The 18,093-nt window shown below is 44.4% G+C and overlaps 1 protein-coding gene across 4 annotated transcripts in view; it reads right to left on the bottom strand.

Moving 5' to 3' along the window:
• Positions 1-18,093, bottom strand: part of LOC110538761 (centrosomal protein of 112 kDa) — a 198,183-nt gene that overhangs the window by 113,980 nt on the left and 66,110 nt on the right. For 3 of the 4 annotated variants that reach the window (XR_016485398.1, XM_090193994.1, XM_090193995.1), the window contains exon 18: positions 6,100-6,235. Coding sequence is in view for 2 of the 4 variants with exons in the window: in XM_090193994.1 (XP_090050120.1) it covers positions 6,100-6,235 (136 nt within the window). In the remaining 2 variants the exon portion in view is untranslated. Of the gene's footprint in view, positions 1-5,249; positions 5,357-6,099; positions 6,236-18,093 lie in introns of all 4 variants that reach the window. The other variant, XR_016485399.1, reaches the window with a different exon arrangement.

Genomic DNA, 18,093 nt, shown 5'->3' with positions numbered 1-18,093 from the left:
AGACAGAGGACAGACAGAGGACAGACAGAGGACAGACTTAATATGCTTTATTATATTCATAAAGATAGGGTGAAATGGAGATAGAAAGAGATGTAGAGAGATGGATGTAGAGGGGGAAGGATGCAGAGAAGATTGATGCTCTCTCATGACTTTGATGTGAGACGAGGATAGAGAGAGATGGAAGATCGGGAGTCCAGGGGATCGCTGGGGAGAGGAGGAGGAGAGTAAAAGGAGGGATAAGGATAGGGGGGAGAGTGTGACTGCCCATGGTGCTGTCAGTTAGGCCCACTGTATGTCTATTCTATGATATTCCCACCCACACAATGTCAATAAGTTCCATGTTAAAGGCCTACAGTAACATACTAATTAGCACAGAACATCTCCACTGTTCACAATGTAACACGTGCTCTGTCAATGAAGCCCACACACACTCTGCCCAGAAGTGCTCACACTTTGTAGTTCTCTCTCACTGTTTACAGCTAAGTCTGCATCGATTAGTTATCTCTCAATAATCCACAGCCCACATTCTGCCAAGTGTTGAACAGTGGCCCAGTGAAATAGACTAATTACTCCATCACTCCACTGTTTAGAGACACGTCCTCTGTGACGGCATCTAACATCAATACCACCCGGCCCACTCCACATATATACCACCCGGCCCACTCCACATATATACCACCCGGCCCACTCCACATACAGTGCCTTGCGAAAGTATTCGGCCCCCTTGAACTTTGCGACCTTTTGCCACATTTCAGGCTTCAAACATAAAGATATAAAACTGTATTTTTTTGTGAAGAATCAACAACAAGTGGGACACAATCATGAAGTGGAACGACATTTATTGGATATTTCAAACTTTTTTAACAAATCAAAAACTGAAAAATTGGGCGTGCAAAATTATTCAGCCCCTTTACTTTCAGTGCAGCAAACTCTCTCCAGAAGTTCAGTGAGGATCTCTGAATGATCCAATGTTGACCTAAATGACTAATGATGATAAATACAATCCACCTGTGTGTAATCAAGTCTCCGTATAAATGCACCTGCACTGTGATAGTCTCAGAGGTCCGTTAAAAGCGCAGAGAGCATCATGAAGAACAAGGAACACACCAGGCAGGTCCGAGATACTGTTGTGAAGAAGTTTAAAGCCGGATTTGGATACAAAAATATTTCCCAAGCTTTAAACATCCCAAGGAGCACTGTGCAAGCGATAATATTGAAATGGAAGGAGTATCAGACCACTGCAAATCTACCAAGACCTGGCCGTCCCTCTAAACTTTCAGCTCATACAAGGAGAAGACTGATCAGAGATGCAGCCAAGAGGCCCATGATCACTCTGGATGAACTGCAGAGATCTACAGCTGAGGTGGGAGACTCTGTCCATAGGACAACAATCAGTCGTATATTGCACAAATCTGGCCTTTATGGAAGAGTGGCAAGAAGAAAGCCATTTCTTAAAGATATCCATAAAAAGTGTCGTTTAAAGTTTGCCACAAGCCACCTGGGAGACACACCAAACATGTGGAAGAAGGTGCTCTGGTCAGATGAAACCAAAATTTAACTTTTTGGCAACAATGCAAGACGTTATGTTTGGCGTAAAAGCAACACAGCTGAACACACCATCCCCACTGTCAAACATGGTGGTGGCAGCATCATGGTTTGGGCCTGCTTTTCTTCAGCAGGGACAGGGGAGATGGTTAAAATTGATGGGAAGATGGATGGAGCCAAATACAGGACCATTCTGGAAGAAAACCTGATGGAGTCTGCAAAAGACCTGAGACTGGGACGGAGATTTGTCTTCCAACAAGACAATGATCCAAAACATAAAGCAAAATCTACAATGGAATGGTTCAAAAATAAACATATCCAGGTGTTAGAATGGCCAAGTCAAAATCCAGACCTGAATCCAATCGAGAATCTGTGGAAAGAACTGAAAACTGCTGTTCACAAATGCTCTCCATCCAACCTCACTGAGCTCGAGCTGTTTTGCAAATAAGGAATGGGAAAAAATTTCAGTCTCTCGATGTGCAAAACTGATAGAGACATACCCCAAGCGACTTACAGCTGTAATCGCAGCAAAAGGTGGCGCTACAAAGTATTAACTTAAGGGGGCTGAATAATTTTGCACGCCCAATTTTTCAGTTTTTGATTTGATGAAAAAGTTTGAAATATCCAATAAATGTCGTTCCACTTCATGATTGTGTCCCACTTGTTGTTGATTCTTCACAAAAAAATACAGTTTTATATCTTTATGTTTGAAGCCTGAAATGTGGCAAAAGGTCGCAAAGATCAAGGGGGCCGAATACTTTCGCAAGGCACTGTATATACCACCTGGCCCACACAGGGTGAAAGCAAAACACACACACACACACACACACACACACACACACACACACACACACACACACACACACACACACACACACACACACACACACACACACACACACACACACACACACACACACAGGTCAAAGTCAAGGGCTTTAGTGATAGAACTAAACACTGTAGGATTGTTAACTCAGGCGACTTTAAATTGTTCATTAAAATGATAAGAACCGGCTGTAAAAATCACACAGTGGGATTTCAATTTATGGGAACATAGAATCTTTCTTTGCTTTTCTCATATTTTGCCACCTAGCACTCTGTGAGGATAATATAGCTGATCACAAATAGAGGGCCCTAAAAGGAACATGTTTAAACCAGCTGTGAGAGAGAGGGAAAGACAGAGAGAGCATGAACGAGAGAGAGCAAGGAGAGAGAAAGAGAGGGAGAGAATAAGAGACAGAGGAATCTGTGTGCAGCCAGCATGGCGCCCCTGTGCATCTGTGGCCAGGCTGTGTCTTCCTAACTCAGAGGTGTGTGTGTGTGTGTGTGTCTGTGTGTGAGTGAGTGAGACGGGCCTGCAGTCATCGGCATTGTCTTGGTTTTGTTCACTGTCTGTTTGTCATCCAGCCTCCACTCTCTGTGTTGACGAGATAGGAAAGAGAGGGGACAGGGGAAGTGTGTGAGAGGGCACGCTAGGGTCAGAGACGATGGAAGAGATGTGCATGTGTCTATGTGTATGTAAACTAAACTCCTGGTCTAAAGCTGACGACCAACACCAGCGTGCTGGAGGAGGCCAGAATAAACAGCATCACCATTACTGGTCGTTAGAGCGTTGGGCCAGTAAACAAAAGGTTGATGGATCCAATCGAAGAGCTGACAAATCTGTCGTACTGCCCCTGAACAAGGCAGTTAACCCACTTTTCCTTGGCTTAACTGACTAGCCTAGTTAAATAAAGGTTAAATAAATATATATATATTACAACCCCAACTCTAATTGGACAGGTTGTGTGATCCGGATGCCCAACTCACGCCTCCCGAAACAGATCACGTACTTCCAGTTGAATGAAAGTCAGCGAGCCCTTGGCGGACAAAGGAAACACTACAAAGACAACATCAAAACAAACCTTCAGAAATTATACATCCCCTCCAACAACTGGAAGGACACTGTACTAAACCTACAACTGGAAGGACACTGTACTAAACAGACAACTGGAAGGATACTGTACTAAACCTACAACTGGAAGGACACTGCACTAAACCTACAACTGGAAGGACACTGCACTAAACAGACAACTGGAAGGACACTGCACTAAACCTACAACTGGAAGGACACTGTACTAAACCTACAACTGGAAGGACACTGCACTAAACAGACAACTGGAAGGACACTGCACTAAACCTACAACTGGAAGGACACTGCACTAAACCTACAACTGGAAGGACACTGCACTAAACCTACAACTGGAAGGACACTGCACTAAACCTACAACTGGAAGGACACTGCACTAAACCTACAACTGGAAGGACACTGCACTAAACCTACAACTGGAAGGACACTGCACTAAACCTACAACTGGAAGGACACTGCACTAAACCTACAACTGGAAGGACACTGCACTAAACAGACAACTGGAAGGACACTGCACTAAACCTACAACTGGAAGGACACTGCACTAAACAGACATCTGGAAGGACACTGCAATAAACAGACAACTGGAAGGACACTGCACTAAACAGACATCTGGAAGGACACTGCACTAAACAGACATCTGGAAGGACACTGCAATAAACAGACAACTGGAAGGACACTGCACTAAACAGACATCTGGAAGGACACTGCACTAAACAGACATCTGGAAGGACACTGCAATAAACAGACAACTGGAAGGACACTGCACTAAACAGACAACTGGAAGGACACTGCAATAAACAGACATCTGGAAGGACACTGTACTAAACCTACAACTGGAAGGACACTGCACTAAACAGACAACTGGAAGGACACTGCAATAAACAGACAACTGGAAGGACACTGCACTAAACAGACATCTGGAAGGACACTGCACTAAACAGACATCTGGAAGGACACTGCACTAAACCTACAACTGGAAGGACACTGCACTAAACAGACATCTGGAAGGACACTGCACTAAACAGACATCTGGAAGGACACTGCACTAAACAGACAACTGGAAGGACACTGCAATAAACAGACATCTGAAAGGACACTGCAATAAACAGACATCTGGAAGGACACTGCACTAAACAGACAACTGGAAGGACACTGCACTAAACCTACAACTGGAAGGACACTGCACTAAACAGACAACTGGAAGGACACTGCACTAAACAGACAACTGGAAGGACACTGAACTAAACAGACATCTGGAAGGACACTGCAAAAAGTCCTTTTTTTAGGACCCTGTCTTTCAAAGATAATTCGTAAAAATCCAAATAACTAAACAGATCTTCATTGCCTTGGTGGAAGAGTGAGGTAACATCTCACAGCAAGAGTTGGCAAATCCATGAGGAGGAGATGCACTGCAGTACTTAATGCAGCTGATGGCCACAGCAGATACTGTTACTTTTGAACCCCCTTTGTTCAGGGACACAGTATTCCATTTCTGTTAGTCACGTGTCTGTAGAACCTGTTCAGTTTATGTCTCAATTGTTGAATCTTGTTATGTTCATACAAATATTTACACATGTTAAGTTTGCTGAAAATAAACGCAGTTGACAGTGAAAGGACGTTTCTTTTTTTGCTGAGTTTAGTAGTATCAGTATGTTACCTGTAGTTTCATGTAGTATTATCAGTATGTTTAATGTAGTATTATCAGCATGTTACCTGTAGTTTCATGTAGTATTATCAGTATGTTTCATGTAGTATTATCAGTATGTTTCATGTAGTATTATCAGCATGTTACCTGTAGTTTCATGTAGTATTATTGTTACAGTTTTCTTTCTCCTCTTCCTCTGAAGAGGAGGTGTAGCAGGGATCGGACCAAAATGCAGCGTGGTTATTTTGATTCATCTTTAATAAAAGATAAACACGAACAATACAAAAACAAGAAACGTGACGTGAAAACCTAAACAGCCTTATCTGGTGCAAACAAACACAGAGACAGGAACAATCACCCACGAAACACTCAAAGAATATGGCTGCCTAAATATGGTTCCCAATCAGAGACAACGATAAACACCTGCCTCTGATTGAGAACCACTCCAGGCAGCCATAGACTATTCTAGACAACCACACTAACCACAATCCCAAGACAAAACACACCACATAAATAACCCATGTCACACCCTGGCCTGACCAAAATAATAAAGAAAACACAAAATACTAAGACCAGGGCGTGACAATTATCAGTATGTTACCTGTAGTTTCATGTAGTATTATCAGTATGTTACCTGTAGTTTCATGTAGTATTATCAGCATGTTACCTGTAGTTTCATGTAGTACTATCAGTATGGTACCTGTAGTTTCATGTAGTATTATCAGTATGTTACCGGTAGTTTCATGTAGTATTATCAGTATGTTACCAGTAGTTTCATGTAGTATTATCAGTATGTTACCTGTAGTTTCATGTAGTATTATCAGCATGTTACCGGTAGCTTCATGTGGTATTATCAGCATGTTACCTGTAGTTTCATGTAGTATTATCAGTATGTTACTTGTAGTTTCATGTAGTATTATCAGTATGTTACCTGTAGTTTCATGTAGTACTATCAGTATGGTACCTATAGTTTCATGTAGTATTATCAGCATGTTACCTGTAGTTTCATGTTAGCGTAGGTCTTCTCTGAGCTGATCTCTACTTGCTTCTTAAAGTGTTCCAGAGCATTCTCTGCCTGCTGGGTCTGCTGCCGCTGACACTCCCTCTCACGTCCCAGCTGCTCCTCCTTCTCCCTGAAACACATACACACATTAACACATACACAAGCAGACCACCATAGTCCCTGTGCCCAAGGAAGCGAAGGTAACCTGCCTAAATTATTACGTAAGTATGCTCTCTCTAATTCTCTCTTTCTTTCTTTCTCTCAGAGGACCTGAGCCCTAGAACCATGCCTCAGGACTACCTGGCGTGAAGACTCCTTGCTGTCCCCAGTCCACCTGGCCATGCTGCTGCTCCAGTTTCAACTGTTCTGCCTGCGGCTATGGAATCCTGACCTGTTCACCGGACGTGCTACCTGTCCCAGACCTGCTGTTTCAACTCTCTAGAAACAGCAGGAGCTGTAGAGATACTCTTAATGATCGGCTATGAAAAGCCAACTGACATCTACTCCAGAGGTGCTGACTTGTTGCACCATTGACAACTACTGTGACTTTTATTATTTGACCCTGCTGGTCATTTATGAACATTGGAACATCTTGGCCATGTTCTGTTATAATCTCCACCCGGCACAGCCAGAAGAGGACTGGCCACCCCTCATAGCCTGGTTCCTCTCTAGGTTTCTTCCTAGGTCTTGGCCTTTCTATGGAGTTTTCCCTAGCCACCGTGCTTCTACATCTGCATTGCTTGCTGTTTGGGGTTTTAGGCTGGGTTTCTGTACAGTACTTTGAGATATCAGCTGATGTAAGAAGGGCTATATAAATACATTTGATTTGATCACCGCCCCGTGGCACTCACGTCGGTAGCCATGAAGTGCTTTGAAAGGCTGGTCATGGCTCACATCAACAGCATCCTCCCGGATACCCTAGACCCACTCCAATTCGCATACCGCCCCAACAGTTCCACAGAAGACACAATCTCAATCACACTCCACACTGCCCTTTCTCACCTGGACAAAAGGAACACCTACGTGAGAATGCTGTTCATTGACTACAGCTCAGCGTTCAACACCATAGTGCCCAAGAAGCTCATCACTAAGCTAAGGACTCTGGGACTAAACACCTCCCTCTGCAACTGGATCCTGGACTTCCTGACGGGCCGCCCCCAGGTGGTAAGAGTAGGCAACAACACGTCTGCCATGCTGATCTTTAACACTGGGGCCCCTCAGGGGTGTGTACTTAGTCCCCTCCTGTATTCCCTATCACCCACGACTGTGTGGCCAAACACGACTCCAACACCATCATTAAGCTTGCTGACGACACAACAGTGGTAGGCCTGATCACCGACATCGATGAGACGGCCTATAGGAAGGTCAGAGAACTGGCAGGACAACAACCTCCCCCTCAATGTGAGCAAGACAAAGGAGCGGATCACAGATTACAGGAAAAGGTGAACCGAACAGGCCCCCATTAATATTGACGGGGCTGTAGTGGAGCGGGTCGAGAGTTTCAAGTTCCTTGGTGTCCACATCACCAACAAACTATCATGGTCCCAACATACCAAGACAGTCGTGAAGAGGGCACGACAAAACCTTTTCCCCCTCAGGAGAGAAAAGATTTGGCATGGGTCCCCAGATTCTCAAAAGTTTCTAAAAGGTGCACCATTCGAGAGCATCCTGACCGGTTGCATCACCGCCTGGTATGGCAACTGCTCGGCATCTGACAGTAAGGCACTACAGAGGGTTATGCAAATGGCCCAATACATCACTGGGGCCAAGCTTCCAGCCATCCATCCTATATAATAGGTGGTGTCAGACTCCAGTCACCCAAGTTTTTTCTGCTACCGCACGGCAAACGGTACCAGAGCCCCAAGTCTAGGACCAAAAGGCTCCTCAACAGCTTCTACCCCCAAGCCATAAGACTGCTGAACAATTCATAAAATCGCCACCGGACAATTTACATGACCCCCCCACCCCTTTGTACACTCTATGTTTGTTGGTTACCTATGCATAGTCACTTCGTCCCTACCAACATGTACAGATTACCTCAACTAGCCTGTACCCCAGTACACTGACTCGGTACCGGTGCTCCTTGTATATAGCCTCTTTATTTATATTCTTATTATGTTACTTTTTATTTTAGTCTACTTGGTAAATATTTTCTTAACTCTTCTTGAACTGCACTGTTTGTTAAGGGCTTGTAAGTAAACATTTCACGGTAAAGTCTACACTTGTTGTATTCGGCGCATGTGACAAATAATTTGATTTGATACATTAACACACACGCACACACACACACAAATGACAAAAGAAAAAGTGATACATAAACATACAAGGAGTTATTTTCTCTGTAATTTGATTGATTTTGTTCACTGTAAAACACTCTGCTGTCCATCACTTCTCAGTTCAAACCTTTAATGGTTGTGTAGCAGAAGTGATGGTTGGAGTGATAGCTCAGTACACAAGGGCTTTGTGTACGGGGGTGTGTGTGTGTGTCAACAATATAGGGAGTCCCAGCATAAAGAGCTGTCAGAGCAGAGACAGTCTTCAAGTCAGGATCACGCTGAATGATACACCGCAGCTGTCAAACCTGCCTTCAGAACATGTCTAGTGTGTGTGTGTGTATGTGTGTGTGTATGTGTGTGTGACTGAGACGGGCCTGCAGTCATCGGCATTGTCTTGTTATGATCACTGTCTGTTTGACATCCAGCCTCACCTCTCTGTGTTGACGAGATAGGAAAGAGTGGGGACAGGGGAAGTGTGTGAGAGGGCACGCTAGGGTCAGAGACGATGGAAGAGATGTGCATGTGTCTATGTAGTGCAGTGTGTAGGGAACAGGGTGTCATTGGTCTACAGTAGTGCAGTGTGTAGGGAACAGGGTGCCATTGGTCTAAAGTAGTGTAGTGTGTAGGGAACAGGGTGTCATTGGTCTAAAGTAGTGCAGTGTGTAGGGAACGGGGTGTCATTGGTCTAAAGTAGTGCAATGTGTAGGGAACAGGGTGTCATTGGTCTACAGTAGTGCAGTGTGTAGGGAACAGGGTGTCATTGGTCTAAAGTAGTGTAGTATATAGGGAACAGGGTGTCATTGGTCTACAGTAGTGTAGTATGTAGGAAACAGGGTGTCATTGGTCTAATGTAGTGTAGTGTGTAGGGAACAGGGTGTCATTGGTCTAATGTAGTGTAGTGTGTAGGGAACAGGGTGTCATTGGTCTAATGTAGTGTAGTATGTAGGGAACAGGGTGTCATTGGTCTACAGTAGTGTAGTATGTAGGAAACAGGGTGTCATTGGTCTAATGTAGTGTAGTGTGTAGGGAACGGGGTGTCATTGGTCTAAAGTAGTGTAGTGTGTAGGGAACAGGGTGTCATTGGTCTACAGTAGTGCAGTATGTAGGGAACAGGTTGTCATTGGTCTAAAGTAGTGCAGTGTGTAGGGAACAGGGTGTCATTGGTCTAAAGTAGTGTAGTATGTAGGGAACGGGGTGCCATTGGTCTAAAGTAGTGTAGTGTGTAGGGAACAGGGTGTCATTGGTCTACAGTAGTGCAGTATGTAGGGAACAGGTTGTCATTGGTCTAAAGTAGTGCAGTGTGTAGGGAACAGGGTGTCATTGGTCTAAAGTAGTGTAGTATGTAGGGAACGGGGTGCCATTGGTCTAAAGTAGTGTAGTGTGTAGGGAACAGGGTGTCATTGGTCTAAAGTAGTGTAGTGTGTAGGGAACAGGGTGTCATTGGTCTAAAGTAGTGTAGTGTGTAGGGAACAGGGTGTCATTGGTCTAAAGTAGTGTAGCATGTAGGGAACAGGGTGTCATTGGTCTACAGTAGTGTAGTATGTAGGAAACAGGGTGTCATTGGTCTACAGTAGTGCAGTATGTAGGGAACAGGGTGTCATTGGTCTAAAGTAGTGTAGCATGTAGGGAACAGGGTGTCATTGGTCTACAGTAGTGTAGTATGTAGGAAACAGGGTGTCATTGGTCTACAGTAGTGCAGTATGTAGGGAACAGGGTGTCATTGGTCTAAAGTAGTGCAGTGTGTAGGGAACGGGGTGTCATTAGTCTAAAGTAGTGCAGTGTGTAGGGAACAGGGTGTCATTGGTCTAAAGTAGTGTAGTGTGTAGGGAACAGGGTGTCATTGGTCTAAAGTAGTGTAGTGTGTAGGGAACAGGGTGTCATTGGTCTAAAGTAGTGTAGTGTGTAGGGAACAGGGTGCCATTGGTCTACAGTAGTGCAGTATGTAGGGAACAGGGTGCCATTGGGACGAGGTCTATGTCTAATGCTCAGAGTGAAGATGAGTCATTGGTCACTGCCAGACACCCACACAAGTGTGTGTAGATGTGTGTCTTGTAATGTTTTGGGAAAAGAACAGACAGAAAAGGAGAAACATTATTTCTTCCCTCACCACTGCCTTCCTAATTTACCGCACCACCAGACAGTAAGATAATAATAACAACAACAACGGGGGAAAAGGAGGCAACAAAAAAAGAAAGAAAATAGTAAAAGAAGACATTTTTTCCTCCTCTTTATAGCGTTCCTCTGTCTCTTTGTAATTTTGGTCTCTCTCATGTCGGACATCAAAGATGGCAGAAATGGTTTTTCCCCCGCCGTTGTGTACTCTGTAATTATTAATCAGGCAGGCAATATGACTGGCTTCAGGGTGCTGTGCAAAGCAGCCAGACACAAAAGGATGTGAAGTCAAGTCACGCTGAAAAGATGGGAGGAAAAGAGAGAGGTAAACACTGAGAAGGAAAGGATGTGACAGAAATAGCAGGATTAACTTCTTCAAAACTTTCAAATAAAGAGGAAGACAGAAGTTGGGTGTGTTGTGAGCATGAGAAGAGTGTTGTCACTCCGAGCCTGTTTGTTTGTGTGACTGTGAGCGTATGAAAGTGTGCGTGTGTGTGTGTAATAAGCATGTATTTAACACTTGACATTTGTATATAGATGAACGCATGAGGTCATCTGAGGAAGTGAGTGTGACCATATATGTGTGTGTGTGTGTGTGTGTGTGTGTGTGTGTGTGTGTGTGTGTGTGTGCATGATGACCGTGTGTGTGTGTGCCTAAATATGTATCTGGGAGTGTGTGAGACAGGGAGCAGCAGTCAGTCAGTCACCATCAATCACAGAGAAAGGGGTGAGATGAGAGGGCAGAGAGAAGATGGAGGGAGGCCTGGCAGAGAGAAGGAGAAGGAGGAGAAGAAAGAGGCGGATGCCAGCTCCTCGGTGGCCCACGGCTTTAAATGGCTTCTGGTCAGAGAAGTGGAAGGAGAGAGGAATCAAATTAGAGATGTGCCATCCTCTCATCCCGCCATCTTAAAGGGATAAAAAGAGGGGAAAAGAGAGGGAGAGGAAGAGGAAGAGTGTGAGTGTTAAGGATGACAGGGCTTCCTCCTAGCCGCATGCCAGACAGGAGGCTCCAGGGCTCCCGTCTTTTTCCAGACCTCTGAAACCACATGACGCCTTGCCTCACACACACCCATACAAGTGCACATACACACATACTGTATGCCTCACACACACCCATACACATGCACACATACTGTATGCCTCACACACACCCGTACACATACACACATACTGTATGCCTCACATACACCCATGCACGTGCACATACACACATAATGTATGCCTCACACACACCCATACACGTGCACATACACACATACTGTATGCCTCACACACCCATCCACGTGCACATACATACTGTATGCCTCACACACACCCATACACATGCACACATACTGTATGCCTCACACACCCATACACGTGCACATACACACATACTGTATGCCTCACACACACATACCCATACACGTGCACATACTGTATGCATCACACACACCCATACACGTGCACATACACACATACTGTATGCATCACACACACCCATACACGTGCATATACACACATACTGTATGCCTCACACACACCCATACACGGGCACATACACACATACTGTATACATCACATACATGGGCACATACACACATACTGTATACATCACATACATGGGCACATACACACATACTGTATGCATCACATGCACCCATACACGGGCACATACACACATACTGTATACATCACATACACGGGCACATACACACATACTGTATGCATCACATACATGGGCACATACACACATACTGTATGCATCACATACATGGGCACATACACACATACATCACATACATGGGCACATACACACATACTGTATGCATCACATACATGGGCACATACACACATACTGTATGCATCACATGCACCCATACACGGGCACATACACACATACTGTATACATCACATACATGGGCACATACACACATACTGTATGCATCACATACATGGGCACATACACACATACATCACATACATGGGCACATACACACATACTGTATGCATCACATACATGGGCACATACACACATACTGTATGCATCACATGCACCCATACACGGGCACATACACACATACATCACATACACGGGCACATACACACATACTGTATACATCACATACATGGGCACATACACACATACTGTATGCATCACATGCACCCATACACGGGCACATACACACATACTGTATACATCACATACACGGGCACATACACACATACTGTATACATCACATACATGGGCACATACACACATACTGTATGCATCACATACATGGGCACATACACACATACTGTATGCCTCACACACACCCATACACGGGCACATACACACATACTGTATGCATCACACACACCCATACACACATACTGTATACATCACACACACCCATACACATACTGTATGCATCACATACACCCATACACGTGCTCACACACAATGTCTCCCCTCAAGCACACACCCTCCGTTACAGAGCCCTCCACCTTCATCATGGGACACAGCCAGTCAGGATAAACCAGTTACCATCCTTCTATTGAGGTTTGTCTTCTACTACTATGAAGCTGATTGAGAAAGAGAAGTCCTTTGTGATTACTGAAGAATGGTAGTATAGCATGCTGTCCAGGCCAACTCAATCAATGAGCTGTTCTGTACTTTAATCATCATGTGTGCACAGAATGTCCTCAATGTAATGTACTGCATGTGGTTGGAGTGTCTGACTGCAGGGTAGACACACACACACACACACAAACATATGGAATCTGTATATGGACACATCTGGTCTGGTCCAGCATATGCCAGGCAGTGTGTGTGTGTGTGTGCGTGTGTCTGAGCTCATGCAAACAGAATGATAACGAATCCACAGACACATCAAAGGCCCACCCTGAAAAAAGAGGGAGCATATAAAAGAGAGAAAATGCTAAACTGAAATATTCAACACCCTCAGAAGAAAAAATAAAACAGCATATTTGTTCATTCCTTTCCCAAGAGAGAGAGAGATGGCAGTCGGAGAAGACCATCGAGCTTGGAGGCTTCAGAACTGACATGCAAATATGCCGAGCTATGAGACCAGAGAGAGAGAGAATACATAGGAACTCATCTTGTGGTCCAAAAATCTGTCTGAGCTTTAAGAGAGAAAGAGAGGAGAAATGAGAACTGCAAGAGACCAGTAACTGACTATCTGAGAGGCCTGTATGCAGACAGCAGAGCAGGAGGGTAATGGTGATGGTGTGTGTGGATTAAGATACAGGCCTGTTGTTGGGCAGATCAGGCTAAAGGCCTGTGTGATATAGAGTTTGCCACTCCACCTCAGCCTCAGTGATAACTGTGAATAAAGGTGTGCCACAGGGATGACTTCCAACTCCCATTCTGTGTATTATGTATGAAAACAACTGTACAAGCCACAGTCCCAACTAGTCAATGGCCACTAGGGAACAAGATAACTTGCTTCATTGCAGCGCCTATAGAAAGAGGAGGCGGCTATTGAGATGCCTGTAACAGTCACTGGGGACCGCATGTAAATAGTTGCAGATGCAGCTATGGAGGAGCAGAGGGAGGAACAGCGGAGGGAGGAACAGCAGTGGGAGGAACAGCGGTGGGAGGAACAGCAGTGGGAGGAAGTGCATAAAGGGGGATCCAGAGAGGAAAGCAGAGTTATTCCATATCTGGAGGGGATTCTCCCATCTCTGCTATGCATTTATACCACTTTGGATTCATACATCATTCATGAAGTTGCCATAGTATGCAAAATCATCCATGCACTAAACCCACGTGTACAGATATTTACATAACGACATTACTTGGCAAAACTATTGTAATGAATGGCTAACAGCCCTGAAGGAAACAGAACCATATATATATTTTTTTACTGTTGAACCTTTATTTATACAGTGTAGTCTCATTGAAATAAACTCTCTGTACCAAGTCTAGAACCAATAGGACCCTTAACAGGTTCTACCCCCAAGACATAAGACTGCTAAATAGTTAACCAATAACTACCTGGACTATCTGCACTGACCCTTTCTGACTAATCACATATGCTGCTGTTACTGTTTATTATCTATCCTGTTGCCTAGTCCCTTATCCCTACCTATATGTACATACACTGTACAGTGGGCTCCAAAAATACTGGCACCCCTGACTGGCAATGCACAAACAATACTTAAAAAAATACACTGCTCCAAAAAATAAAGGGAACACTAAAATAACACATCCTAGATCTGAATGAATTAAATAGTTTCTTTGCATAGTTGAATGTGCTGACAACAAAATAACACAAAAATGATCAATGGAAATCAAATGTATCAACCCATGGAGGTCTGGATTTGGAGTCACACTCAAAATTAAAGTGGAAAACCACACTACAGGCTGATCCAACTTTGATGTAAAGTCCTTAAAACAAGTCAAAATGAGGCTAAGTAGTGTGTGTGGCCTCCATGTGCCTGTATGACCTCCCTACAACACCTGGGCATGCTCCTGATGAGGTGGCGGATGGTCTCCTGAGGGATCTACTCCCAGACCTGGACTAAAGCATCCGCCAACTCCTGGACAGTCTGTGGTGCAACGTGGCGTTGGTGGATGGAGCGAGACATGATGTCCCAGATGTGCTCAATTGGATTCAGGTCTGGGGAACGGGCGGGCCAGTCCATAGCATCAATGCCTTCCTCTTGCAGGAACTGCTGACACACTCCAGCCACATGAGGTCTAGCATTGTCTTGCATTAGGAGGAACCCAGGGCCAACCGCACCAGCATATGGTCTCACAAGGGGTCTGAGGATCTCATCTCGGTACCTAATGGCAGTCAGGCTACCTCTGGCGAGCACATGGAGGGCTGTGGAAACGCGTTCTCTGGAGTGATGAATCACACTTCACCATCAGGCAGTCCGACGGATAAATCTGGGTTTGGCGGATGCCAGGAGAACGCCACCTGCCCGAATGCATAGTGTCAATTGTAAAGGTTGGTGGAGGAGGAATAATGGTCTGAGGCTGTTTTTCATGGGTCGGGCTAGGCCCCTTAGTTCCAGTGAAGGGAAATCTAAACGCTACAGCATACAATAACATTCTAGATGATTCTGTGCTTCCAACCTTGTGGCAACAGTTCCAGTGAAGGGAAGGTCCTTTCCTGTTTCAGCATGACAATGCCCCTGTCGTGTCTTTGGCTATGCCGGATTAAGTGATATGACATGCTATTCTATAAAATCCTTTCTCCGTAATTAATATTACCTGATTGAGCTAATCATGTAAATGTAATTAACTAGAGAGTCGGGGCACCACAAAATAATATTTATAGAGCTGTTATCTTCCGAATAAACTCTTAAAGACCTAGTCATATTTTACATCAATAGCAGTCAATATTAATCGTCACTTTAATTCAGTCTCATCTGAAAGTTGTAAATTCTTGGTTATCTTCACGAACCCTGGCTAAAAAGTTGAATCAGCAATACAAAATTGGGTTTAATTATGTATTTACTAAATACCTAACTAATCACACAGAATTACATATACAAAGAATGAATCATACCTTGAATACAAATTACGTCATAAAGGAAAATGTCCCTAGAGGGCGGAAAAGATATGACAGCTGGTTACACAAAAGAAAAGGGGCTGGGTTTGAGTGAAAGAGCGGGAAGACTGAGGAACAAAAGGGAGAAGCTGTGCTATCGTAAACACAGTATCTTATGCATTCTAAATTACCGCCCATTTGGAAAAGGAAAACGCAATAAATATTTACTCTGAGCTGCGCTTCGGTAGGTTGGTGGTAGATGGAAGGCCGTGTTGCCAAACCGAGTCCTTTGAAGAATGTCTCTGGTGGTCAACTAGATACATTGTAGTAACGTTGTTGTGTGGTATACGGGATACTCTGTCTGTTCCTTCCTAACCCACGTTTGCAGCTGCTGTTGCTAACTCAATGGCTAGGAGGTATCACTTCTGTAGTGAATACGAGTTCAAAGTTCATACCATTCGCAACCAAAGCTCACGCTGAGGTTGGCTTCGTTCTGTAGTTATTATCTGAACGACAGTCGTATTCACATCCTCGGAACAGGAGGTTACATTTTTGTCAAGGGCTTATATAGTGGAGGGAGAAAATGGGTGTGTTTCATAGTTTACAACCTATGTCTCTTCACATGGGCGGGCCACTGAGTCGGGCCTAATTCATTCATGAAAACCCAATTCTCACATTTTAGAAGCTAAAATCCCACGAATAATTTAATATTCAAACATTTAAATTTAACAACAATTCCATGTGAATCCGATAATTCTGATGTGTAGACTTTCCACTGTAGAGTTTATGTCATCCTATCATTGATGAGAATGTATCAGATGACAACCGAACTGACATCATATTCATTAAGTACCACCACATATGTTCAATTGGTCGGATTACCAGAATATAGTTCATTTCCCCCCACTTTCTGATCTCTATGTTAACCAAGGGGTTTTCTAATGTCACATCAGTAGGGTAGAGAGGAAAAAGGGGGAAAGAGGCATTTATGACTGTCATAAACCTACCCCCAGGCCAACGTCATGACACCCCCATACACTAAGCGAGGTCCATACAGAAATGGTTTGCCTAGATCGTGCGGAAGAACTTGACTGACCTGCACAGAGCCCTGACCTCAACCCCATCAAACACCTTTTTCGATGAAATGGAAAGCTGCGAGCCAGGACTAATCGCCCAACATCAGTGCCCGACCTCACTAATGCTCTTGTGGCTGAATGTAAGCAAGTCCCCGCAGCAATGTTCCAACATCTATTGGAAATCCTTCCCAGAAGAGTGGAGGCTGTTATAGCAGCAAAGGGGGGACCAACTCCATATTAATGCCCATGATTTTGGAATGAGATTTTCGACGAGCAGATGTCCACATACTTTTGGCCATGTAGTGTATGCACAACCTTGGGAAAGGTTCTCCCTGCAGAAGTCAACCCACCGGCTGGTGGCCCAACTACCCCTCTCACACCCTAGCACCACTGACTCATTCTGGGGAGATCAACTCCATATTAATTCCCATGATTTTGGAATGAGACGTTCAACAAGCAGGTATCCACATACGTTTGGTCATGTAGTGCATCTACCTCCATTACCTAGTACCCCTGCACATCGACTCTGTACAGGTACCCAAGTTATCATTACTCATTGTGTATTTATTCCTTGGGTTATTATCTTTCTATAATGTTTCTCTCTGCATTGTTGGGAAGGGCCCATAAGTAAGCATTTTGCTGTTAGTCTCCACCTGTTGTTTACCAAGCATTTGATTTGAAAAGAGACAATTTTACACTGAATACCTCTCTTACTTTGTGACTGATTTAGTTAACCTGAATGTAGTAGGCCTTTCCACAGATGGAATCACATTCCAATCAGGCACTCAACATATCTAAACAGTTGATCAGGTCCCACTGGTTCCTTAAACCTTTGTTCTGGTGTAAAGTATTGAGCTGTGGTAACAACCCTCTTTCAACCTAGGCCAGTCTATATGGCCACCAGTGGACTTCCACTATTGAGTCACGTAGAGCTATCCATTACCCAAGATCCATTTCACAGATCCACCCTTTCCATCCCCACCTTCCCTGGACCCCTCCATCCAGCAGCCCCCCTCAGCCCCATCACCCCCAGCCAAG

Source organism: Oncorhynchus mykiss, chromosome 12 (assembly GCF_057628025.1).
Source record: "Oncorhynchus mykiss isolate SJ-2025 chromosome 12, ASM5762802v1, whole genome shotgun sequence".
NCBI classification, from domain to species: Eukaryota; Metazoa; Chordata; class Actinopteri; order Salmoniformes; family Salmonidae; genus Oncorhynchus; species Oncorhynchus mykiss.
Note: the sequence above shows the minus strand (reverse complement) of the source record. Positions and strands in the feature narration are given on the sequence as shown.